Source organism: Populus euphratica, unplaced genomic scaffold, assembly GCF_000495115.2.
Source record: "Populus euphratica unplaced genomic scaffold, PopEup_1.0 scaffold7.1, whole genome shotgun sequence".
NCBI lineage: Eukaryota > Viridiplantae > Streptophyta > Magnoliopsida > Malpighiales > Salicaceae > Populus > Populus euphratica.
Window position 1 is genome coordinate 1,813,918 of NW_011499871.1, and position 26,409 is coordinate 1,840,326.

Consider the following 26,409-nt stretch of genomic DNA (forward strand, 5'->3'; position numbering starts at 1 on the left):
GTGCAGTTGTTCTTTTTGAAGTCTTTGGAACTCTCTGTCCTTAACGACCAACAGGAGCCCATAAGAAAACAAAAGGAACTCAGGAAGAACCAACTAATCTCCTCCTCTTAAGATATATCGGCATTGTTTAGAGATTTGAATGCAACCACCCTAGCAGATGCCCGTATAAAATGCTCTCCTCCAAGGATTGCCATACAAGAATCATTATCTTTAGATGAGGCTGCAGTACTGGTTCCTTTTTCTTTTGTACATGCATGCATGAGGCAATAGATTGATAAATTTATATATTCTTACTCTTGTATTCATGATGGGATTGTTGAATGCAGGTCGAGGAAGGAAGAAAACTAGTCATTTACCTAATTGGGAGAGGCAAGATCAGAAAGGTTAGTTTTGTTCATCAGGGGATCCAAACTAGATCCTATCTCTAAGGATTGAACCATCATGTGGGAGAAGAAGCTCTACATTCTCGTGGGAGGCATCGGAAGCAGCCATCAGCATCCCACTTGACTTAACACCCTGCATGTTCCTGGGCTTTAGATTAACAAGCACCACCACATTTCTATGTTGCAGGTAGTCGAGATCCCAATGGACTCGATCAATTTCCTCCTAATAAGGACAAATATATGTTGCAATGTGCAGAATAAGAAGGAAATTATTCAAGATCAGTTCCAACAACTTCATGATATCATAAAATAATCTGTATGTATGGAATCTATCGAGGAGTCCAGAATCACGTTGAAGTTTAGTTCCAAATAGTTACTTTGGCAGGTCGCTCTTGAAGGAAGAACTTATCATGTTGTCCAGACCAAGGGATTTCCAATTTTGCAGATAAACGTATCATGTCTGACAATTTGAATGAATGAAACAACATAGACTAATGCACAGAAGAAAGAGAAACAAGAAAAAGCATATGTATTTTTAATAATTTAATAATAATTAAAAATAGAACAAATAGGCGATCTTCCTCGTTCTCTTCCCATTTCTTTTATGGCATGATAGGCGATCTTCCTCTTTCTCTTCCCATTTCTTTTTCTTCCTTCATTTTCCTTTATAACAAATAGAACACCCTTTTAATTTTATCACAAATCAACTTATTATTACAAATTCAATCACCTTAACATTTAATTTATCAATATTTATATTCTGATTTAAATTTTATTAAAAATTCCCCACTTCAAGTAAGCAAAACTACTAATTTTTTTATTCAAAGTTAATTTTTAATATATATTTTTGTAATATATATATTTTTTATTAGTATTTACTTGTTTTATAGTTTTTTTCTCATATAAATTTATTATATAAATACATGATTTGTATATATTAGGGTTTGTTTGAGATTTTATAAAATTATATTTGTTTATAAATTGATGAAATTTATTTTAAATTTATGACTTAAGTGTTTTATGATAAAATAAATAATTTTTTATTTAACGAGTTTATTTTATATTTTATCAATTTTATTATTGAGTTGATTTTTTTAAAAATGTAAAGAAATTTGAATTTATATAGATAATTGATAATGAATTAAGAGTATTATTAAAATAGATTGAATAAGTTTGAGTTAAACCAATGTTTGTAAATTTATTTAGTTTATATAATTAATTAATACATGATAACATCAATATTCTATAAAGATTTGATATATTTTTAATGTTAAACTAGTGGATGCACAAAGGCTTGAAATAAATATTGTCTAGAAAATCTACAAACTTGAGATGATATATCCTTCATCATTCATCGACTTAATGAAACATCTACTCATGCACATAATTGATGTTATTGTGTTATGTGTGCTATTATAATTTTAATTATTTATAGGTTAATAGATAATGAATAATGATACAATTTAATAATAGAAATTGTTGTACACTGATGAAAATACTGACAAACTACAAAATATCAATAGATTAAGTCTATCAGTATATCCTAGATAGCATTAGAATTGTTTCATTCAATATGTCATTGTTTGTTGTGTTCAATAGAAAGTGTATCACTAATAGATTAAGTATATTGGTATATTTTAGAGAGTATTGAAACTTTTCACTTTTCAATTACATTGTTTATTGTGTTCAATGTAGAGAGTGTATCATCGACGGATTAAGTCCATTGGTATATTCCAAAAAGTGTTGTATATGTTTACCTCTTAATTGTGCATTGTTCATTGTGTTCAATATGTACATTGTGGATCACCAACATATTAAATTCATCTGTATATTCTATAAAACATTTGAACTTTTCACTTTTCAATTGCATTGTTTATGTTGTCCATTACATACTGTATCACAAACAGAAATATTAAAATATTAATTTTTAATTTTTCAACTACAAAGTCATTAGTAATAATGGACGGGTTTCTAATTTTTTTATTAAATTAAAAATTTTAATTATATTTTACAAATAAAAATATTAATGAATAAATTAAAAGTTTTAATATTTAATTTTTTAATAGGAAAGTCATTGATAACAAAAAAGGCTTTGCGTGAAACAAAACATGTAGGGACGAAAGAGAAATGCATGAATAGAGAAATAAAGTTTAAATTGAAAAGATATATTTTTCTTATTTATTTCTAATTATTAAATTTGTTATAAAAAAATTAACTTCATTTGTATTCAGAAAATCAAGCTACTAGTAAAAGTACATGCTTCATTCAAATAAAAAAAATTGCATGAACACTAAAAGAATAATTTATTTAGCAAATCACATTTTTTCTTCTGCAATTTAATTAAATCGTTGTCTGCCTCACAGCATCGAGCTGGTATTTATCCACCTTGCTTCTTGATTGGCTTCCACTTTGTGCTCCCATGATTGCTTATTTGCATTTTTGCTTTTTCCCAAACAAATTTTTTTCACCCCTTGCGTGCTTAATTACATGAACTATGCTGTTTTAATACAGCAATTAAAAAAAGGTGCGCTATGTTTTTCCTTGCCCCCCCTCCATTTTCCGGACAACATCATTGCCTTCATTTGGATTGGTAAGACAATCGACCAAGTTTAATTAAGTCTCTCCTTTTTCTTCCTCCATCGTTTTAATTTCCTCCATTCGAGATACCTTATTAGTTACCTCGTATTGTAGTGGAGGTAAATAACTAATATAACTTATAAAAAAATCTTGTATTTTTTTAATGTAAATAAAAGGTTTTGAGTTTCGTACAAAAATATATATAATAAGAGTTTTTTAAGGTAAATTTTTCATTCACCTGTATTTTTATTTTAATCATGTTAATATTTTATTTTAAAATAATTTTTAATAAAATTTTAGTAAAATTAGATGGATTTTACTTTTAATTTAATATGAATTATGTTTATTTACCATGTCTTTAAAATAAATTTCTACCATCATTTTCATAAGTTAGTCTTCATTTCGTAATCTATAGCAATATCAATATAGCTCCTTTTTTTTTTGTATGGAATTTTACTAGAGTTTACTATGTACATATTAATATTCATCATAATATTGCAATTATTGTTTTTCCCTTTCAAGAAAATACTTATGGCGTTGGTGTTGAGATAGAATGATCTTTTAGCAGGGATTCATTGGTCATTATAACAGTGATTAAGGATAATTTAGTTTTTTTACCTTTCAAATGCATGGTGTAATAATTATATTTCTTTAAAAAGAAAAATATTTTAAAATATTAAAAAATTTAATCTTTTTATATTTTAAAAACACGATATAAATACTCCACTACCCTTGCAAACAAATATTGTTAAATCTGCATCATGGTGCCATTTCGTCTATTCATTTGCTGCAAATGTCACTTTTATCATTTATTTTTTATATCAAACTTCGTAATTATTTTTTATTAATATTTATTTATTTTTAATTTTTTTCTCAATATTTAATTTCAAATTATTTTTATATCAAATTTAATCTTTATTTTTTTAATTATTTTTTTTTAGATTATTTTTTTATTACATTATTTTTCAACTTTATCCCTTAACATTTTAAAAATTTAGAATTTTTGTTTTACTATTTTTTCAAGATATTCTTTTTATAAGGTTAGTCTCGAGTTCAAGATTAGGGTCATATGTTTTGAAAGTTAACAAGAGTTAACTTTTATATTTTTAAAATTAATTTTGCTTTAATTTTATAATTTAATATCAAATTTATTAAAAATTGATATTCATGTTTTTTAATTTTATTTTTATGAAATTATCTTAATTATATATCTATGATCATGGGGTTAACAAGTTAAATTAATTTTACATGAGTTTTTTAATGTTTCTTGATTAATTTTTTTAATTTTTATTTTTTAATATTGATATTAAGTTATTTTATAATTTTATTCAGTTTGCTAATAATAAAATTATATTATTATTATAATTAGATTATAGATTTAACATGTAAGTTAAATGGGCTCAGGTTAGGTTTTTCTGATTTTTTTTAAGTTGTTATTTCTCAAGTTTGTGTATTTTCATTTTATTTTTATCATTTACGGTTATTTTTATCACCTTAATATTTTTTTATATATATTAAAAAACCTATTCGGCTGTCATGTAGCGCGACCCTATCTATTGGAGGAAGTTGACACCTAGATTTTGTTACTGGACCCACAAAGGCCTCGAACTTCCAAAGGTCATCACTATTGCATTGCATGGGATTGGGAGAAAAGTGATGGCACGTTGGAGGGCCAGTGGTAAAGGTCCGTTTAAGGATTTGGAAGGTTGTCTGTACTTTGTCACTTTTCTGGGGTCCATAAAGATAGTTTCACCATATCTATTAACATCATGGGGTTTGTTAATATATCAGACGGTTGCTATCGAATTCAACCGTTTATTTAAGAGAGAAGGCCTTTCTTTTCTATCGGTGATCCCCATCGGCTAGTGATTCTTTATCCGTTGATTTCTAACACGATGTATCAGTAACGGCCTTTATCTCTGAAAGCGTGGAGTACGGGACTTTTTTGTTCTGTTGAAACATCTAATGGAAGAGGAAGAAGTTCTTTACACTGATATGGTGCGATCCGACCAAGTCTTTTTTAATGTCGGGTCATGTAGAATTTTTTTTAATAGTTATTAAGTCCAGTTTAATAAATTAAATTCAAAAACTTTTACTCAAATTATTATTTAATCCAAGTTACATTAATTATGTCTAATTATATGGATTCAAAAATAAAATAAATGATTGATAAAATTATGATTTGAATTTAAAAAATCTTACAATGATACTTTTTAAAAATATTAAAATATAAATATGTTGGATTAACTTAGATCAATTTATAATAACATGTCAAATTTATTATTGAGGTTATGAATTCCACTATATTTAATAACATTTATTATTATCTAATTATCTAATAAAAAGATAAAAATTATTTTAAAATCAATAAAATTTGAAAGAATTAATAAAAAATTTCATAACAATATTAAAGAATAATATATATTTTTTAAAAATCTATAACACATACTTAGTAATAAGTGGCCTAATACATTAGGATCTTTAAAAAAAACTTAGACATATAACCTTAAAAAAAGCTTGAGCGCCTGGGCATATATTTTTTATAAAGATTTTTTTTTTTTATAGATTTAAATAATGTGTCATCTAATATCAATTTATAGAGCCTGTTTAGTCATGCGGCTGCGATTACATTTTATTTAAAACACAGTTCACAGCTGTTTGATTAAAAAAAAATTAATTTATTGTTCATTGAGCCCCACTTAATTTCCACGTTAGAAATGCAGAAAAAGAAAAGCAATCATTTCTTATTTTTTTACTGTTCATGTTAATTGCACTGTTCAACAAACAACGCAATTAACATGAACAGTGTATAGTATACACTGCTCATGTAAACAGTACAAGAGAATTGCATTGTTCACTTAGAAATAGTGAACAATGCAGTTCTCTTGCACTGTTCACTTTCCTGCGTGATTTTTTTTAAGTGTGTTATTTTTTTAACATTTTTTTTTAAACAAGTTTATAGTGAATTTTATACCTGATAATATTTTATCTAATCTTATTATATGCTAAAAATATTATAAAAACTGTAGTTTTTATCGAATGTATACGTAATGGAATTATAAATAGTTATATGGAATAATAAAAAAATATTTTATATAAAGTATGATTTATTTCATAATGTAATAGCAATAGTTGAATCGATAATATTTAAATTAAAAATCATCGGTGGTAATATATTTTTTTAAATTATTTTATAACTTTAATTTTAAAAGCATTCTTAACCAAACACATTAAACTATTTTTTCTTCAACTTCAATTTCAACCACAGTTTTAACCAAACATCTATTTTTTTAAACCGGCCTCAACTAAAAGTACTTTTTATAAAATAATTTTTTTCAAACCACAACCACAATAGCTATCACAATACTAAAAATACTCATAATCTACTCATCATTGTGGTGGCTAAAATTTTATAATGAGTTTTTTTGGTCAAACACTATAAAAACCTCCTAAATCAACCAAAAATCAATAAATCAAAATGAAATTCCATTTATTTTTTCATGCATGTTTATAAAAAAACACACATTATTATTGAAGTTCTTTGACCTAACAAAATATTTTAACACTAAAAACACTTAGTTTTGTCATCAAAAAGTAGTCAAACTAAATATTTTTTCTTATTTTCATTTTCAGGCTATTCTCTGTGTCATCCCTCTAGCTCATGAAGTATAATAATCTAAACCAAAAAAAAAAAAAGACTATAACCATTTAAGTTAAAAATAAAACAATCTATACTTTAAAAAAAAACTATAATTTTCTTATTTACACATTTATTTTTTTTTTTGAAAAAAAACATTTTTTAAAAGTATTATGATCATACAAGTAAGTTTTAATTAGAAAATTAAAAAAGCCTGAATCAATTATTTCAAAGCATGTATATAAAAAAAAATCAAGAGCAATAAATTTGTGAAGATTATATACAAAAATTGGTTGTTGTTTTGAAAAACAGGAACCAAAATAAAAAATATGGGATCAAACTGTACTTTCTCACGCCATGAACACAGCGAAATAGAAAAATTGGTTGTTGTTTTGAATAGGTGTTTAATTTTGTCCATGCTGTTTTAATTTTTTTAACCGATAAAATTATATTCTGCATTGTAAAAATGAGCAATATTTTAACTCGAGATGTTTTTTATTCACAAAAAAATTAATTACCAAATCAAATAATTGATCGAGTAAAAAAGAAGAAGAAGCAGACATCTGCAGTCCCCGATGCCACCGGCTGTTTGAAAAATAGTGAAATGAAAAAAAAAATCATAGTTTTTTTTTGTTTCCAGTGCGCAACAAGTAACGTCATAAAGCGGTCAAAGCGTTTACGAGAAAGAAGAGTAGTTCAACATGGTTCTGCGTCCCGTACTTGCATGGGTGCCACGTGAGTTTAACATGGGGATTGTAGCTGGGAACCAGTCGGGCGGTTTGCTTTTACATTTTGAATGTTTAAAAAAATATTGAATTTTTTTAATATTTTCAAATCATTTTAATATATTAATATCATAAATAATTTTAAAAAATAAAAACATATTATTTTAATATATTTTAATGTCATGGCAGTCTCTCCTTGGTTTAATCTAACATCAAAAGAATAGCAGATGAATTGAAAAGAGACGAAGACATCAGAAAATTTAGACTTGCTATACAATGGAACTGGGGGCACTCTTAAGACGTGATGAAGGCCTTAAAAATGAAATGGAAGACTAGTTTCAACATATCTTAATATGACTTATGTCATGGCAGTCTCTCCTTGGTTTAATCTAACATCAAAAGAATAGCAGATGAATTGAAAAGAGACGAAGAGGTCAAGGAAAAACAAAAGAAAAGGACTGTCAAGGATAAAGTTCAAGGCCACTGTATTTTTAATAAAGACTTGCAGGTTCAACCAATTTTCTCTCGAAACTATGAGGGTTATAAGATACCCAGGGCATCTCCAACCCACGAGGCAAAAGAGAAGCCAGAACTGTTCTTTTAGCTTCTGTTTTTTCCTTCTCAGTTAGCAGCTCCAACTGTAATGGTAAATGAATGGCAAAAATAGCTTTCCTATTCCAAAAATGCTATTCAATGAAAAAGAGTCAAAACCAATAAAGGAGCATCAACAGAAAAAAAAAACAAAAAAAAGTCAAAACCAATAAAATAAAGCATTGTGAAATAATAATAATAATATAGTAATTCTACTATTTTATTAAATATAAAAATACAAAAACATCCTTATATAGAAGATATTGAATTATTTCATTCTAGAGTTACATTAGTAATTTTACTATAAATTAAAAAAATATAATTACCAAAATAAATTTATATAATTCTTAAAAAATATTTATATCACGGTAAAAATATTAACTTATTCCAAGAAAACAAAGCAAAAAATAAAATAACTAAATAACAACAAAGTTATGACAAATAATATTTTGTGTCTTGAAATATAATAAAATCCCTAGAAAAATTAGTGTTTTGGACAATTAAAAAAAATAACAATTAACGCAACAAAAAGTTTTTTTTTTGGATGAAATAGCATATATTTTAATAAAACTAATTAGACATCAATTTAATTACAGTGCACTCGTGGAAGTATTGAAAGTTGAACTCATTTGCCTTTCACTGAAAAACAGAGACTTGGAACTACATTGGCAAGCTCGTCAATTTCTCTTTGCGAGCAAGAATCATAGGGGGGATTGAGATAACTGATACATTCTGCAGCCTCCATGGTAGATGAGCTAGATCACAAATTCTATGTGGATTAGTATTGATTATCCAGCTCGCCATAGTGAAGGAAATGCACACTTTTTTATGTAAGCATTCAAGGCTTTGTTCTACTAAAAGACTTTCTTGCTGCAGGAAGCCACAAGATGGATCAAGGTTATTCTCTCTGGAAAGAATCAGACAGGACCAGTAGTGGCAGTCACACAGATGATGTTAATTTTGAAAATCCATTTTATGATAATGCTTCTGTCATAAATTCGCTGGACGATCCCGTATAACAGTTTTTGGAAACTGTCCCCAGATCTGAAAATGGATCAGCGGGGGATCGTGCAGAGAAGTTTATGAAGAATTACTCTAAAAGAACACCAGAGCAAAGAAAAGGAAAGAGATGACAAATAAAGGCAAGTGTTTTCTGCCCAAGATAGAGGAGGCTTTTTGCTTATTATTTATATACTAATTTATATTATCTTGTTTATGAGTGAATTGTAGTTTTTTCTAAAAGTGTGCTATTTCATCTTCTTCTTCTTCTTGTTTTTTTTTTTTTTTTGTTTAAAGGTGTTTTTTCTAAAAGTGTGCTATTTCATCTTCTTCTTCTTCTTGTTTTTTTTTTTTTTTGTTTAAAGGGGTGTTTTTCTTCCAAATTAAATCTCTAGAATGTTGTGCTAATTTAAAAAAGAAATCCAAAAAATTCCTTCCTAGGATCACGATCACATGTGTAATAGTGCTGTTCCAACCTTTCTATGCTATGATTATATGACTCAGGGCTGTGTGCGTGTGTGTGTGTGTATAGAAAGCGTTTACTCTCCCTTATCATCTCCATCGTATCCTGGATATTTGCCTGTAATTAACCAAAAGGTAGAGTGATCGATAAAGATGGATTATATAGTACAACATTAAAAGTTGACATAATTGAACAGCCAAGTTCCATTTCAAACGTGCTTCCTTTACTGCTTTAACTAGTTAAAAACTTGAACAAGTGGCAATGTGCAGACACACAACAACGTGTGTAAAGACAACAGATCTGGACTCGCCAATCAAATTACCTTGTCAGCTACCAAACATAAAGGGATGGTAGTGGATAACTGAAGAAATTGGAACTCCAAATCAAATCCTTAACCTTTAAACTGGATCAAATTAACCCTTTTATTTCTAATTGTGGGGAGATTTCAATTCCTTTATCTAATTTTCTTTGTGATACTAATACCACATTATGGGTTATCAGAAAATAATCTGCAATAAGAAATTCTCGAGACCAGCAAACCCAACTCAATATTTACACCCACAAATCTTAAGACTGTTTGGGTCGAACAAATGGTCTTGTCTCCCGTTTCAGTTTTGAAAATCATTGCCATATGAACGATACATGATAGGATGGAAAATTGTAATTGGAAGATCTCATTCAACGAGGCTGTTTAGGTTGCCGTTTAATCCGTGTTTTATAACTCTTTGAAAAATTATTTTTATGTATTTTTAGATTATTTTAATATATTAATATTTAAAACAATTTTTTAAAAATAAGATAAAAAAAATATTTTAAAAACCTACTATTACTATATATATTTAAAGTAACTTTATTCGCTGCGATTGTAAGTAGTTAAAGTAGAGGTGACGCTGTGCTGGTTCAACGCACCGTAGAAATAGAATATTGACCGAAATGTGAAAACTAGATGGACTGACAACAAGTAAGAGTACTGCTTCATCTTTACAGCCATTTATTATACGGCATCCGGATGTCAACACAACTGTAACTTCATCTTTACATTTTGATTTTTTTTTTAAAATAATACAGTTTGGTAAAAATTTGAAGTGAATAGCATGGGTTAAAAAAAATAAAAAATGGTATATTTTATAACCGGTTGTGTAGTCATGCAATTAATTAACAAGAATAAAAATTTATCTAAAATTTTATAACAATTTAATAAAAAAAAGATGACTTAAGATTTAAAAACCAATAAAAAATAAAATAAAATAAAATGATGTGTTAAGAGAAAAAAAAGAAGGAAGGATAGGTCACATAAATATACTAGGATTGTATTTTGGATATACTAGATGATATTATTAAAAAAATCTCAAGATAATTCTAACTATTAGAATATCAAATAAAGTTATAATTAATTAAAAAATTTATTTAAGATTAATTTATTTTTAACTACGATATTGTGTGGTTGTGATTGAAGACATGGTTACAGTTAGAATAGTCGGGAAGAACTTTCTTTATGTCAAGAAAGTGTATTACCGAAGACCCATTCTTTGTTTTTTTATCTTCATTTTCTCCATTGCCACATCAGTTTTTCTATGGAGAATCTTATACTATGACAGTTGAATTTTTATAAAATTGTAGAATTATCCTGCACGAGACTGTGTTCTTGACTAAACAGCGCTACTGAGAGAATAACAATAGTATATAAACTGTGATATTTTATAATTATTTTTTCAATCCAAAAGAACCCTACAATTCTGAACAATCCTGTATCCTACCCTCTAGAATTTCTGACTCTCAGACTGGTTTCACATGACTAACCTGCAACACCCTCAAAAGTCAGGACAAAATAAAAGCCAACCTCCATTTCCCTCTCTCTTTCTGTCGTGGTAAAAACAGCTTACTCCTCTCTGCCACCCTGCCACCCATTTTCAGGTACTATTTCAGCTCCCATTCACCTAAGCTAACCCCTTCATTCAATCTCTCACTGAAAAAGATTCCTTCCTTTTACCCTCGTCTCCCCTTTCTCCCTCTTATTAGACAACCACCGACTCACTCAATTATTTCCCTTTCATTATTCTGGCTCTCCCAACAATGGAAGCTTTTAGCTTGCTTAGGTACTGGAGAGGTGGTGGCGGTGGTAGTGCTGCTATCGGTGGTGTTGGGTGCGGTGGAGATGGTTATTGTAATGTACGCGCCACTAAAATTGTGACTGCTGTGTCTCCAAGCAGAGCGGAAACTGATGATGAGAATGATGACGATGATGGGCCTTTTTTTGACTTGGAGTTTGCAGTTCCTAATGAAGAAGAGGAGGCAGGGGACGGAAAAGAAGAGAACAAAGGAAACAATGGGGCTGATTCTGAGGAGGGAAATGATGCTGCTGACACTTATGATGATGATGAGGTTGAGGTTGAGGTTGAGGATGATGACATGGACGAAGAGAGGGAGATTAATTTCACTGTCTCCTCGGCTTCTAGCAATGACAGGGGTGATCTAAATCTTGCTCTTTCTCCTTCTGATGACTTGTTTTTCAAAGGAAGGCTTGTGCCCATAGAGCCATCTTCACTTGAGCCAAACTCAAAATCCTCTCAGTTCTCGGTGTCTTTTCTAAAATCTGCTGTAAAATTTCGCGTATTCATGTTGGGATTAAAGAAGAAACCAAACACTACAACAACAAATGAAAAGGCAGAAGCTACTGTGGTGCCGGCATTAGCTTCTTCTACTCCCGAACTGCAAGGGGAGAAAGATGAGGAAAATGGCAAGCAGAGTAAGCTTTTTACTGTGAAATTTAAGGTTGAGGAAGTTCCTGTAATGTCTTTGTTTACCAGAGAGAATAGCAAAAGTATCAAGTCATCGCAGAAGCAGAATTCTACAGAAGAATCAACTGCTTCAGCTGCTGGTGTTGCTTCTTCAGATGAGAAGCTGAAATTTTCAAAAGATGTAATGCAGAAGTACTTACAGAAAGTTAAGCCCCTTTATATCCGTGTTTCTAGACGGTATGGAGAGAAGCTGAAATTCTCTGGTCAATTAAGTTTAGGCTCTGGGCAAAAAACACCGACTGCTCCGCCGCTATCCACGGTGACCCAGAAAACAACAACGGCTGAGAAAGTTGACAAGGAGAAGGAAAGTGTGGAAGATCCGGCAGTGGCAGTGACCGATCATAAGGGTCGAAAACAGGGGAATTTGCCTTCTGGGTTGAGGGTTGTGTGCAAGCATTTAGGGAAAAGAAGATCAGCTTCGTCGGCGACGGTGGCAACGGCTCCTCCAGGTCCTGTTTTGTCAAATAGGAGAGATGATTCGCTGTTGCAGCAACATGATGGGATCCAGAGTGCTATTCTTCATTGCAAGAGATCATTCAATGCTTCTCGAGGTAAAACAGTCATTTATTTAATCACTCTTAATTACATTAACCAAATACTATGATCCAGCAGTTAACCAATTCTGTTTCTGTTTCTGTTTCTGTTCTTGTTTTGTTGGGTTTTGCAGATTCTGATTCTTCTGTGCTATCAAGGTCAGTGAGTGATCCTTCACACGAGAAATCACTAGAAATAATGTCAAGTCATCAGATCATGAAGGGAAAGGTTCTTCTGTGGACCCAAAGAAAGCAGGAAAATGAGATTGATTGATCAGAGATTGATGATGATCTTCTGAGGATTCTGTAAAGAAAATGATGGTTTCTGAAATGAGCAGCAGGGCTTGGAAACCAGTTATCAGTCCAGTCTTTTTTCTTTCTTTTTTTTAATTTTATGAACTTGCTCGTTTGTAAATATGCCTTCTTTTGGAGGAGATTTTGGTTAGTGACTCAGCTTGATGGCTAGCTACTGAATCAGTAGTTTATGAGTACATTGCTAGCTATCACCACTCTGGATGTGAAAGGGTTATTAGGCTTGGCTCGATAGTAGATTCAACCTTGTTAAAAACATCAAAAAGATGTTTTCTTGAGGTGCTAACTGCAAGTTGCCTCTAAAAACAAGCGGGCACTTGGTAATGTTCATATATCTATTGAATTTTTGAAATCAGTAACAGAACTAGCAGCTGCGTTCCGTTCTTGCCTTGTCCCATGGCAATTATCTCTCGGATTCTGGCGATTTTTCCGACGAGTCGAATATGAAGAAACAGAAAATGTGTGTGTAATGATCCAAGAAAATCTTGGATTTATTTGAAGGGCCCTCAATCCTCAAGTCAGGATATAAGAGGTGTCTTTCGTGGTCAGAGAAGAGGGGAAAGTGGAAACCCAAACAGTTAAAAGATTTTCTATTGTTGACGGAAGAGAGAGCAAAGACATCGAGAGAGTGAAGATGCCATATTTCTCCCCGCTATAGCCAAATTAAACAAATCCCCTTTGCCCTCTCTCTTTTTTATGGTTTCATCATAATCTTGGAATTAGGGAAGGTTAGTGATGATGTCGATGCAACCCTGTGAAATAACGTTGGAGATTAAATTTGTCTCCTTCTGCCAGGCTTGGGCCCACCAAAACTGCTGCTGCATTTACTTCTCCGCTGCACTATCTTGTGGCAAGCCTTTTGTCGTTTTAGATAGTAATAAGATTCTGTGTGCCCTCTCCTTTTCTTTAAGCCTAAGCTAGCTAGCATCTACTAGCTTAATCTAAGGCCGAAAATTTGCTAACCCAGTTATTGTCCATGGAGAGGCACAGCACATTCCTTTTAAACACAACTTTTTGGGTCACCTGTTTTTGCATTGAAATTAATATTTTAAATTAATAAAGAATTAATTATTTTAATTAATTATATGTTACGTTTAATTTTAATTAAGTTGTTAAATTGAAATTAAAAATTTTATGTAATAATATAATTAAATAGACTTGAATTGTAACGAATTACATATCTTATTGAATTCTTGATAATTCAGACAAATCTTTTAATGCACAGGGAAGAGCTTACGTTTAAGGTCACCTGTATTGTCTTAGGCGTCTGAGCAGAGAATGAGACCTCGACCTAGGAATCCATATCATCTGGGAATTGGGTCAAGGAACCTAAGGAGGAGTCTCGCTCCCAATTCTTATCCCATATGGTGGGATTGTTGTAAAAATAGTCCTTTCACATCTCCAGTTGTTCTCTGGTGAAAGGAGCGGGAATGGGGGTAAAGCCCAACCTCGCCGAGGTGGTTGTGTCGGAGGCCACCGTCTTCCTTCGTCCCTAGGATGATCAAGGAGCATTCTTCATCTGGATGGAAATACTATGCGGCACCGTGTAAGTCATTATATGAATGTGTTGATGGGGCTGCTGCCCAGGCGATCCATTCCAACCACGGTGGTAGGATTATTGGAGGACTCTACCCTTCTTTCTGGCTAGCCTTATAGCAACACCATCCAAACTCACCGAACGCTTTTCTTTCCTGATCTCTTTGAGAGTGGACACATTTAGAGTAAAGGATGAGCCAAAATCTACAAGACTTTAACACCATTTTCCCGAAGACATGGCCGCTACCATTTTGTAATAAGACATGGAAGAAGAATCCCCACCTGGAAGTTTCTAAGGAAATGACACTTTTAACACTCCACCTTGGGGCATTACACCGTAGTATCCCACAACTAATGTTCTCTTTATGAAGACATTATTTTGAATGGATAAATTCAAATGTCGTCTTGGGGGTTTCAAGGGACATTGTGCTTACCATTCACCATGCTATGAATTGCGATTTTATTTATTTATTTATTTTTATGAACATGAAATTAGATTTATGGATTCCGTGGTCTCGGTGATTTAAACTTATCATATTTACATGTCCAAGGTGTCCTTTCGGGGGACGGCCCAAGTTGACCCAAAACAACAGATTTGGAATAGTAACTTACCTCTTTATAATCGGTGGCATGAGATGTGAGAAAGCCCACCCTGTTCTCGTATCCTTTTGTTTTAAATACCAGGTCCAATCATTTCATATACCAATATATATATTTTGTGTGTCATGCGCTTGGCATGACTTTTTTTATTTTTTTTGGAAAAAAAATATTATGTTAATTTATTTATTCTTCGATTTTGACATAGGTAATAAATAATATTATGAATTTTATAATAATAATAACAACACTAATAATAATAATAATAAATTAGTCATAAAACTTGGTTTAATTTTAAATAGATTTTGGCCATAATTATCTCACATTTATGATTTTTAAAAAATTTCAATCACACGTATAATATAATATGGACACAATTTGATATTTTTTTAAATTACTTTAAAAATCACAATTCTTTTTAATAGGAACAATGATTCTCATTAAAAATTTTGTGCTCCCTAAGATAAAAAAATATATTAATAAAAAAATTAATTTTAAACTTGAGACATATATGTTTTGTGCTCATTTAAAATAGCTTAATTTTTTAACAAATCAATATTGTTATGTAATTTTAATAAATACCTTTTGAATTATTATATATCTGGTATGAAAATAATAATAATACTAATAATAAATTGTTCATGGAAATATGATTCAAATTGATTTTTTTAATAAAATAAAATTTAAACATGATTTTATCACATTCATGATTTTTGTTTGCTTTCAATGAAACATAAAACATGAACATGCTATTTTGATATTATTCTAACTTGCTTTAATAATTAATAAATATTTTTTTTATAAAAATGATGATTTCAATTAAAAGCATTGTGTTCGCTGTAATAAACAAAAGATACTCTAAAAACAAAATTGATTTTAAACTTGAAAAATATATGTTTTATAATTATTTAAAATGACTAATATTTTTAACAAAAAAATAGTGTTCTATAATTAGAATTTTTTTAAAAAAAGATGCATGCATCATGGTATTATATATATATATATATATCATCTTCGTAACTAAAATTTTGATTTAAATTAACAAATTTATTATTATTTACTGAAAAATATAGTTTTTAATTTATTTTATTGAAATCACATATTAAAATTTTATTTTGCAATGAGAATTTATTTTAATAAAAAGTTTTTTGAAATGAATCCATTTTCAAATATAAAAACAATGTTAAAAAATTCTCCCATAAACAATTTTTTTTTTTACATTGAAAATTTTTTAATACTCCCAACTAGAGCTGTTTATAATTTGATACGGTTTGGTTTGAACTATAAAAACAAACCAAACCGAATAATTTAAAATTTAAAAAATTTAAACCAAACTATAATGAAAATCAATTGAAACCAAACCGGTTGGATTTGGTGAAACTCAGTTTTTTTCCTATAAAACTAGTAAATCTAATCCTAAGAGTAGAAAACTCTTCATATCTGCTTGCTATATAGATGATTACAATTAACATCTCTATTTTTGTTGTTAAAATCCTGCAAATATGACAAAGCCCCAAAAGTTTTAGCATCAAGATTAATAAGAATATTTGTTGGTAAAGAAATTTAGAAAACAAAAGAAAAGGGCAAGCCAAATTGAGGAAGCCATCGTTTTCTCATGGGTATTGATTGTAATCGTATTTTTTACTAAGCCACCAATCTATAATCAATTTTTACCACAAAAGTTATTCCTTTAACAAGAAGACAAATCATATCTTCACAACAGCTTACATAGAAATAAAAAGAGAATCTAAAAAGATGGAAATGTGAGTTTTTATTTGGCTTGAAAGAAAAGATGGAAATGTTGCACGGAAATAAAAAGAGAAACTAAGGAGATTAAAATATAAGTTTTTGTTTGGTATTTATTTGTGTGTGTATAGCTTAGCTTTTGAGTTTTGAGATGGAAAATAGAGGGCAATGGCTTTTGGAGATATTGTGCAAAAGATATGTAAATATTTTGTTATTGTTAGGGTTAAGTTAACTATAGTATTTCTCTTAGTATTTATATTTCTCTTATTTTTTTGTTGGTTAAGTTTGGTTTATTGGTTACAGTTTTAAAATTAAAATTAAATCAAATCAACAAGATTTTATAGTTTTGAAAATTAATTTAATTAATTTTTTATTTTGACTTGGTTTTCTTAATTAATTTTTCTTTAATTTTTTTGGTTTTCTCAATTGTTCAATCTTTTTGAACACCCCAACTCACAACGTAGCGTAGGAATGCAAGCTACCAACGAGATAAAGGAAGAAACTTTTCCTCTTTTTTTATTCCACCGAGATCCTAAGAAGACTATTCTTTAGTCAAGTTTCCCCCTTTCATACCTCTTAAAGGTTTGCCGTGAAAAGAGGAGTGCTGGAATACTTGAAGTCATGCACAATTGGATTACAGGGGCGTGTAGGGTTGAAATTAATACAAACTTCTACTGTATTTTTTTTTATGTTTAGGGGTGTTATAGAGTGAATTTCAACTTATTATTTTATTAAAGTTTTATTTATTTTTTTAAATTAATATTTTTAATATTTTTGAGTAAAAAATTCTTTAAAATATAACTGTTATTAGATTACCAAACATCTCACGAGAAGTTTTTAGCACTATAAAGATTTTATTTTATTTTATTTGTATGAACTTAAATGATTTATTTCTGATTTTATTTGCAAATTATATATGTATGAGATGAAATTTAAATATAATCAATTTGCAGCAATGAAATTAACCCGTGCAAAAAAAAAAAAACAAAACCTAACGAATGAAAGTCCAAATTTTGCAAAATCCCAGGTCGTGTAATAGAATTTCCACATAACGCACGACATCAACTTAGCAACTATTAATTCAAACTTAAAATGTCAGTATTTTGACCACAAACCCTCAATGTTTTCTTGATGATTACTCAAGCATTGGCCTCATTGATCAACTGCCCGGTATGGGACCTCCAACAGAGATTCTGAAGGTCACATGGAAGTATTCTTTTGGTTGTTTTCTCCAAGCACGAAATTTCCTCCAACAACTTTCTTCAATATTTTAGCGCCGAGTCTCGAATATAAGGTCACAAATACTGTTTAAATATATTTAGGTTTACATAAACTATAGGATATTTTCGGTGTTGTTTGCAATGCAAAATCTGGGAATTGAAAATATTCCCCCCCCCCTCCATCTTTACTATTCCACCACTCCAAAAAGCATGGTCTAAGCACAACGAGTACTTTCATCGGATCATGGCAAGGAATTGTCCCCTTTCTTGAGATGGACGTGCAAACTCTTCCAATTAGGCTTGTGATTAAGTAAAGATTTGATGTAAGTAATTTTATTTGGAGCAAACCCTGCTTTTCAAGTACAAATTCATACAATATTCTTCAAAAAGAAAGAGGGAAAGAAAGAAATACAAATTCAGGGTACAAAATCCCAGTGATTTCTCCTAAATACAAATGCAGGGTACAAAATCCCAGTGATTTCTCCTATACCAATCTATAAAGGTAACACTGTCGCTTATGGAGACTGCTCTTTAGCAATCCATCAATGAAAGTAAAGCATAAAAGCTACAACAAGAGGAATTGTAGCAGTAAAATGTGAAAACTACATTATAGTGTGCTTATATGCTAAGATGTGGTTTGCAATTACCTCCTTGAATCGCTTGACTTGTAAAATTATATGTCATGGTGCAGTTTACTCTCACCACAAGGTATTTCTTAATAATTTGGAGTATCCTCACCTTGCCACCAATTACTGTATTGCTGCTCATAGTCAATTTCCTTACCGACACTATGTCACTCATCAACCTTGGAACGCCCAATAATTTGTTAGGAATTAAATCTACCGTGACATTCATATGTAGCGTCCGTCTCGCCTTGGCCTTGCCTGGCGGAGTCTTAGCCTCACCAACCATCACGCCACCACAGTAAACAGTTGTTGTACCGTTGTTGAATTTGAATGCGGCTGCATTGGGATTTTTGACGGAGACATCAGCTAGAAGTGTAACGTTCACATCAGTCCGAAGAGTCCCATTAGCAAGCTCTAGCCGTTGCACCGATACCTTGTTCATCTTGATCACAGGATCGTCGACTTGAAAAACTGTGAGGACTAAAACTACAATAGTCGTGGCAAGAACTAATAAAATGGCAGTGATGCAGCCACAGCACTTTATGCAATTTCGTCGGTGAGTTTTCGATATAGCAGGCATGTTTTCTTCTTCAACGCTGCGGATTCGGAATGCTGCCGGGGCTAAGGGCTTGGCCTGCTCTGTCTCTGCCATGACCGTACTCAAGAAGGGAATGATTGAATTTTCTTTTTTCCTTGTTGCAATTTGTTAAATCCTGTCCATATTGTTTGACATATAACTGTCAAGTGAAGCGCATCGTCAAACCTTTTTATGTTCGGTCCCAACGCGTTTGCAGGGGAAGCACGTCTTGACTCTTGACTTTGAACAATTAACAATGAATTTTAATAAAGGCTAATAAGCATTATAATATAATCCAAAGAACCTTCAGTATGCTAATGAAGATTTTAATACAAGCTAATAAGCATTATAAAATAATCCAAAAAATTACTGGGTTGTATAGCTAGATGTAAGGATTCTCTTCTCTCGCAAGGTAAGTGTAAATTCAAGTTGTGTTTGAGAGAGGCCATGATAGGCCTCTCCTTCAAAATAAATAAATAAATAAAATAAAATAAAATAAAATAAACATGGTAATTTTATTTAATTTACTAAAATAAAAACAAAGTTAGTATGGGAGTTATGTTTTTGAAAAAATCATGGGTAAATTTCAACTTATCCCTTGAAGTTTATATATTTTCTCATTTTCATCTAAAACCTTTGATTTGTTTCAATATTCACACCTTATATTTTTCATTTTAGTTCCAATCAACCCCCACATATATCATTTTTGTTTTAATTTCTCCCCTCCATCCATTTCCATCGGGTGTATCAATTTTAATTCCATCCTTGAAGTTTATAAAACATCTCCATATCATCTAAAAAGTAAAGAAAAAATCGAAATATAAATGGAAAATTGAAAGAAGATTTTTTTATTTATTAAAACAATATGATAAAACTTGAGACAGAGGGTTAGTTTCTCAATAAATTAACAAATTCTACCAGCTTCAATTCTCATTTAGCAACATCATCTTTTCCTTTATCAATAATATATATATATATATAGTTAAATAAAAATAAATATTCATTATTTTTTTCAAATTCATGTTCAAGATTTTATTGAAAAGTTGGATTAAAAGTGTAGCTATGAGAATGCTAGTCATAGAGTGTATCAGAGACAATGACAACAATGGTTGATACTTTTTATTAATAATATATTTTCTATTTTATTTATTTTTAGCATGATTTTATTTCTGTATCGTCAAAGAATTGCTGGATATTGTTGGGAAAAAAATTCTTTAATGGTTTTTTCAATTTCAACCTTTTTTCCTTCTTACCTTGTAGATTATATAAATCGAACGTTACCCACAAATCATTTAGCTTGAGATGAAACTTCTCGTAGAAATCGAATTTGTTTTCTTTTTTAAAAATAATAATCTTGAACTACATGATAAAATTATTATTCCTCGAAGGTAAAAGTTCGAAGGCTTAACCAACTGCGCGTTGGACCAAATAAAGCCTACAGAAGAGCTTAAATTTATAGCCCAGTTGGCTACATATTGAGATGCAAAAGTTGCCAGACCAGGCCTTGCTAGCCAGGCCTTGGGATTAGACTATCATTGTTCGTCTTACATTCTTGTAAGCTTAACACAACTTACAAGCCCGGGTAAAGGAATCGGACATTTTGGTTTTATTCTCTCTTATAAACGAAGCCCATTTCTGTGCCTCGAAAGTTATTCCTAACCAATTCTCTATTATTACAATCGAAATATAACGTTCGATTTATATTTAATTACTAAATAAATTAAATTTACATGATTGAAAGAAATAAAATTTAAATAATTTATCTTTTATATTATCCTTATTATCTTCATCTTATTTCTTCGACAGTATTAAGGAATAAAAAAAATTAAAATCACCTCGCTTTCAATTTGGAGACAAACCGTACGTGTATCGTTTCCATTAGTCACTGCAAAATCCCCTATTGGTACATGTCTTTCATACAGTAGGAGGAAGGATAGTTTGGCTGTTAGCATCATCAGTAATGTTTATCGATCCTTCCCTAACAAGCCCCTATTGGTCTCTTATAATTGAACGCTGCTCAAAATATTTATTTCACATTTATAACCAATGGACATCTTTTTGAGTTGAGCAAGTCACCTTTGCCCAGCTCAAGGAGTCTTTCTTCTCCATCACAGAGCAGCCAATGTGGCCCACGAAGTAGCTTGGATGCATGGAGAAGCTGATTGATTAAAAGACTATGTTAAGCAGCTGATTGATACAAGATGAAAAAATTAATTCAGAGCTTTCATACTACGATTTAAAAAGTAATTTTTTTTAGGCATCAAAAGACGTAATTTATTTATTTATTTTGAAAATAATTAAAAGACTATGTCAGTCATCTGGGGCTGCGGCTGTTTGGTGCTCTTTGATTTATGTTTCAGCTCTGTATTTGATAGCATAAAATTCGCTCAAATATTGGGATTTGAATGAATGAAAATAGCAGTTCTAGTTCTTTTTAAAGCAGCGAAAAGAATAAATCAAGTGAAATCACAAAAAAATAAAAACAGAATTGATTTACTAAAAATACACATATATTCCGAACAACTCTTATAATTGAATGTTCATGAACGCTTCTCCAAATATTTCTTTCACATTTATAACCAATGGGCATCCTTTTGAGTTAAGCAAGTTACCTTTGCCCAGCTCAAGGAGTCTTTCTCCATCATAAAGCTGCCAATGTAGCCCAAGAAGTAACCTGGATGCTTTGAGACATGTTTTTTGGAAACGCGTTGTAGGACATGCATGCCCATGAAACAACCTAGAATTATTTGTCATGGGCACGAGCACACCAAGAAGTTCTATGTTAAGAAGCTGATTGATATAAGATGAAAAAATTAATTCAGAGCTTTCATACTAGGAGTTAAAAGGTAATTTTTTTAGGCATCAAAAGACGTGAAATTGAGATATATGTTAATCATTCGGGGCTGCAAAATTCGCTCAGATATTGGGATTTGAATGAATGAAATATGACGAAAAGGGAAATTGAAGATTTGGTCTAGCAGTTCTAGTTCTTTTTAAAGGTAACGAAAAAGAATAAATCAAGTGATATCACCAAAAAAATAAAAATAAATAAATCAAACAAAACGGAATTGATTTACAAAAATACACACATATATTCCCAAAACCTTTTATAGACAACAAAATAATTATACAACTCCCTCACAGTAGCTATACATTTAGCTAGATGCACTCCAAATCTTGGATTGAGCGGCTACTCAAATTGAGATTCATTCCACAACTCATTACTGCAGTCCTGTTCTTCACAATTCCAAACAAACGGACGTCTCCTTTCAACTTGGCATAGCTGTTCATCTTCAACATCCCAGAATTAATGTCACTACTTATGTTCTTAGCTTCGAACAGACTGCCTGATGACCTGATTTTCACAACAATATTCATCCTCCTTGTTTTTCTAGCTAAAAATATTTATTTCACATTTATAACCAATGGACATCTTTTTGAGTTGAGCAAGTCACCTTTGCCCAGCTCAAGGAGTCTTTCTTCTCCATCACAGAGCAGCCAATGTGGCCCACGAAGTAGCTTGGATGCATGGAGAAGCTGATTGATTAAAAGACTATGTTAAGCAGCTGATTGATACAAGATGAAAAAATTAATTCAGAGCTTTCATACTACGATTTAAAAAGTAATTTTTTTTAGGCATCAAAAGACGTAATTTATTTATTTATTTTGAAAATAATTAAAAGACTATGTCAGTCATCTGGGGCTGCGGCTGTTTGGTGCTCTTTGATTTATGTTTCAGCTCTGTATTTGATAGCATAAAATTCGCTCAAATATTGGGATTTGAATGAATGAAAATAGCAGTTCTAGTTCTTTTTAAAGCAGCGAAAAGAATAAATCAAGTGAAATCACAAAAAAATAAAAACAGAATTGATTTACTAAAAATACACATATATTCCGAACAACTCTTATAATTGAATGTTCATGAACGCTTCTCCAAATATTTCTTTCACATTTATAACCAATGGGCATCCTTTTGAGTTAAGCAAGTTACCTTTGCCCAGCTCAAGTTACGTTCGACGGCAACCGAGCTTAATTTAACACGCGGGGTTCTTGGCGTCACAATGATTGCAAAAACTAGGATGATTGCACTCAGGATGACAATCAAAGCAAGAGAATAAAAAAAACATTTGCCACTTCTTTTTTGCCGTAACGCTTTGTGTTGTATCGTGGCATACTCTTCGTCGCTTCTCTGGTAAGAACTAGCTGGTGCTAATAGAACTATCTGGTTGCCGTCGGACATTTTGCTCGAGCTTGTAGGTGTAGAGGATTAGTTTTTCTTCAGGATTTTAAGAAACTTTGTTTCTTGTTTTATGCGTTATAATAATCTATTATGCAAGTGGATGTTGCATTATTGTTGAATCACTTTTTATATAGCAGTAGTAGCAGCATTGAAGAGATGAGGCATCAGCCATTCTGCCATGTTGAATTTTCAGTCACCTTTAGGGGACCAGTTGGATGACGTGGTGGAGACGATATATTTTACCTTGGGAATGATTCGGCCCTTGATGAGGTCTCTCTCTCTTTTTTTTAATCTTGAAAATATGTTTTGTTAAAAAATATAAGTTATTTTGTTTTATTTTCAATTTGAATTATATATAATTTTTTTATATTTAAGTGAAATTAATTTTTTAAAATTATTGCAATCACATTATGTATTATCAATAAAACCTTAATTTCCTCCTTTCTTGTTTTTATATTTCTTTATATTTCTTTAAATTCTTTAACATAGTATTAAAATATGATTCCATGGAATGAGGTTTAATCTTAAATTTTAGAATGATCGTATAATTTCGAGAAAATATATATTCAGTTTCTGTAATCTAGTATTTTATTTTCTTTTCATTTACAATTTTGTTTTCTTTGTTTGTTGATTATAGTTGCTCAAAGAGATTATTCGCTTTAGTATATGAATGTGAGGTTAAATAAAAATAATTATTTATATTGGAGTTATATAATGATAAATTTTCTTAAGTGTAAAAAGATATAGGAATATATTAGTAAAACATTTATGATACCTAAAAATATTGATCAGGGTTATGTTGCTTTAATAGATGTTTGAGAATAAATAATGCAAAGATTATTACTTGAATTAATAATTTTGTTGAACATTTCATAGGTACACAATTGATGAAGTATGAGAAAATAAAGGAGATTTGAGATCATTTACAAAGATTATTTATACAATTAAATTTTACAAAGCAATATCAATTAGAGAATAATATACGAGTTTTTCACCAGAAAAATATAAGTATTTGAGAGTTCTATTCTGCAATAACAAGTCTTTAGAATCAATACAGAATTAACATATTAAAAGGCATGTGGTGTTTATATTGGTCGTAAAAAGCAGTAATGATTAATATAGTGATTTTGAAGGATTTAAAGGTTCAATTGTATATCATTTTCTATTGTCTTTTGTTGACTCAGTTGTTAGTGAGTTATTAATTAAAAAAATACATTTATAATCTTATTCTAAAAATAAAATAATTTTTAATTTTAATTTTTTTATGCTAACAATACCTTATAAGTTATTCTTTAATAATCAAAATAAGCTTTACATAATAATTGCTTTTGACGAATACAATTTCTATAAATAAAAAGATTATTGGAATGCTAACTTGTGACAGCAGAATCAAATTTGAAAATCTAACATTCAATCATAATTTAATAATCATAAATCATTACTCATCGGACAACCCTCCACTTATTGGTCGAAAAGCATAAGGGTTACCCACTTGATATTATAAAAATAATATTTCATGTTATTTTTAATATTTAACATTTATTAAAATAAAAAATACCATCAAGCTAACTTCATAATACAAAAAAAAAAAAAAAAAACCCATGTAAAACGTCAAAGAAACCTTGCAATAAAGTATAAAATTGAAAGACCGAACCACCCTTAATTGAAAGATAATTTAAAATTTATTCAAATACCATCAAACCCTTGCAATAAAGTATCTTTCCTTTTCTTTAACGTGAACAAATACTTTTATTTTATTATTCAAAGCCTATTAGAGGCCGCCGCTGCATATTACTTGAGAGCAGGGCCCAGTATTTGAAGATAGATGTTACAAAGAGTTAAAACTCAAAACTAATAAAAACTGGGCTGGACTTAAGCCCAGCCCAACCCACAGTACATGCAAAATGCTGAGACCTGTAGTAGGAAATTTGCACTCACTGATGGGCCAACAGCTAACAATGATCCAACGATGCACGTAAAACACTAGAACTGAGGATTTTGTTAAAACAATAGCTAATCTCTTGGTGCAAAGGGCAACATTATAGCTCCAACCTAAGATCTCTAAGCAAATCCATTTCCCCTTCCCTCTTCCTATTTAACTTCGGTGCTCCCAAAAAGTAGCCCAATAACAATTATTTTTTTATTTTTTCTGAAAAAAACCCTGGAAGCCATTGAGTTCTCGAACATTGTTTTTACTTTTTTGATCAAGGACAATACTTTCATCTAATTTTAGAATGGTAAAATGATTTAAATATTTATAAAAATAAAATCTACAAGGTCGGTGTAGAGGGTCTTTTTTATATTTTTACATTTCGACACATTTTAAGATGATGTAATTATTTTTTTTATATTTTTACATTTGGATGCATTTTAAGATGATATAATTATCTTTCAAATAAAAAATTCTTTAACAAGCATGAAGAAGTTTTTTAGTCTTTTTTATTTTAAAAACATAGCCAAAAAAAATTTAAATACCTTTAGAAGAAAAATATTTTTTTCCTTTGGGCCAAAGGTATTTTAGTCATCATGCTATGTATTTTTTTTGTTATTATTAGGGGCATTCACCCGCAATTTGATGTTTTTATAAATATAAAATATTAATTTAAATAAAAAATGGTTGACAAAAACATCGCACGTGACAACTTATTAACCACTCAACCGTATTAAAGCTGATTATGCCAGCCAAAAACACCCTTCCATGGCACGTGTTTGAATTGTTTCAATACCCCTTCCTTCCCTCAGTAACATGGTGACAAACTAATATCTGCTCTGACGTCAATGATCTTCTTTCTCTTCTTACTCTCTCCTCTTTGATTTCTACACATCCCCTCTAAATTCTCAAACTTGCT

General features: G+C 30.5%; 2 protein-coding genes across 2 annotated transcripts; one reads left to right on the forward strand and one right to left on the reverse strand.

Moving 5' to 3' along the window:
* Positions 1-11,107: 11,107 nt before the first annotated feature.
* On the forward strand, positions 11,108-13,350 carry LOC105127395 (probable membrane-associated kinase regulator 2). Its single transcript, XM_011028664.1, has 2 exons — positions 11,108-12,724; positions 12,841-13,350. Exons 1-2 carry the CDS (start codon positions 11,449-11,451, stop codon positions 12,978-12,980), a joined length of 1,416 nt encoding a protein of 471 aa, XP_011026966.1. The 5' UTR covers positions 11,108-11,448; the 3' UTR covers positions 12,981-13,350.
* A 5,218-nt stretch (positions 13,351-18,568) lies between these two features.
* LOC105127396 (uncharacterized) lies at positions 18,569-19,468 on the reverse strand. The gene has a single exon (XM_011028665.1). It carries the CDS (start codon positions 19,393-19,395, stop codon positions 18,736-18,738), a length of 660 nt encoding a protein of 219 aa, XP_011026967.1. The 5' UTR covers positions 19,396-19,468; the 3' UTR covers positions 18,569-18,735.
* Between the last annotated feature and the right edge of the window lie 6,941 nt (positions 19,469-26,409).

Coding starts and splice junctions, on each gene's coding strand:
- LOC105127395 (XM_011028664.1), top strand. CDS start 11,449: ATGGAAGCTTTTAGCTTGCTTAGGTACTGGAGAGGTGGTGGCGGTGGT. Junction 12,725..12,840: donor ATCATTCAATGCTTCTCGAG/GTAAAACAGTCA, acceptor TGGGTTTTGCAG/ATTCTGATTCTTCTGTGCTA.
- LOC105127396 (XM_011028665.1), bottom strand. CDS start 19,395: ATGGCAGAGACAGAGCAGGCCAAGCCCTTAGCCCCGGCAGCATTCCGA.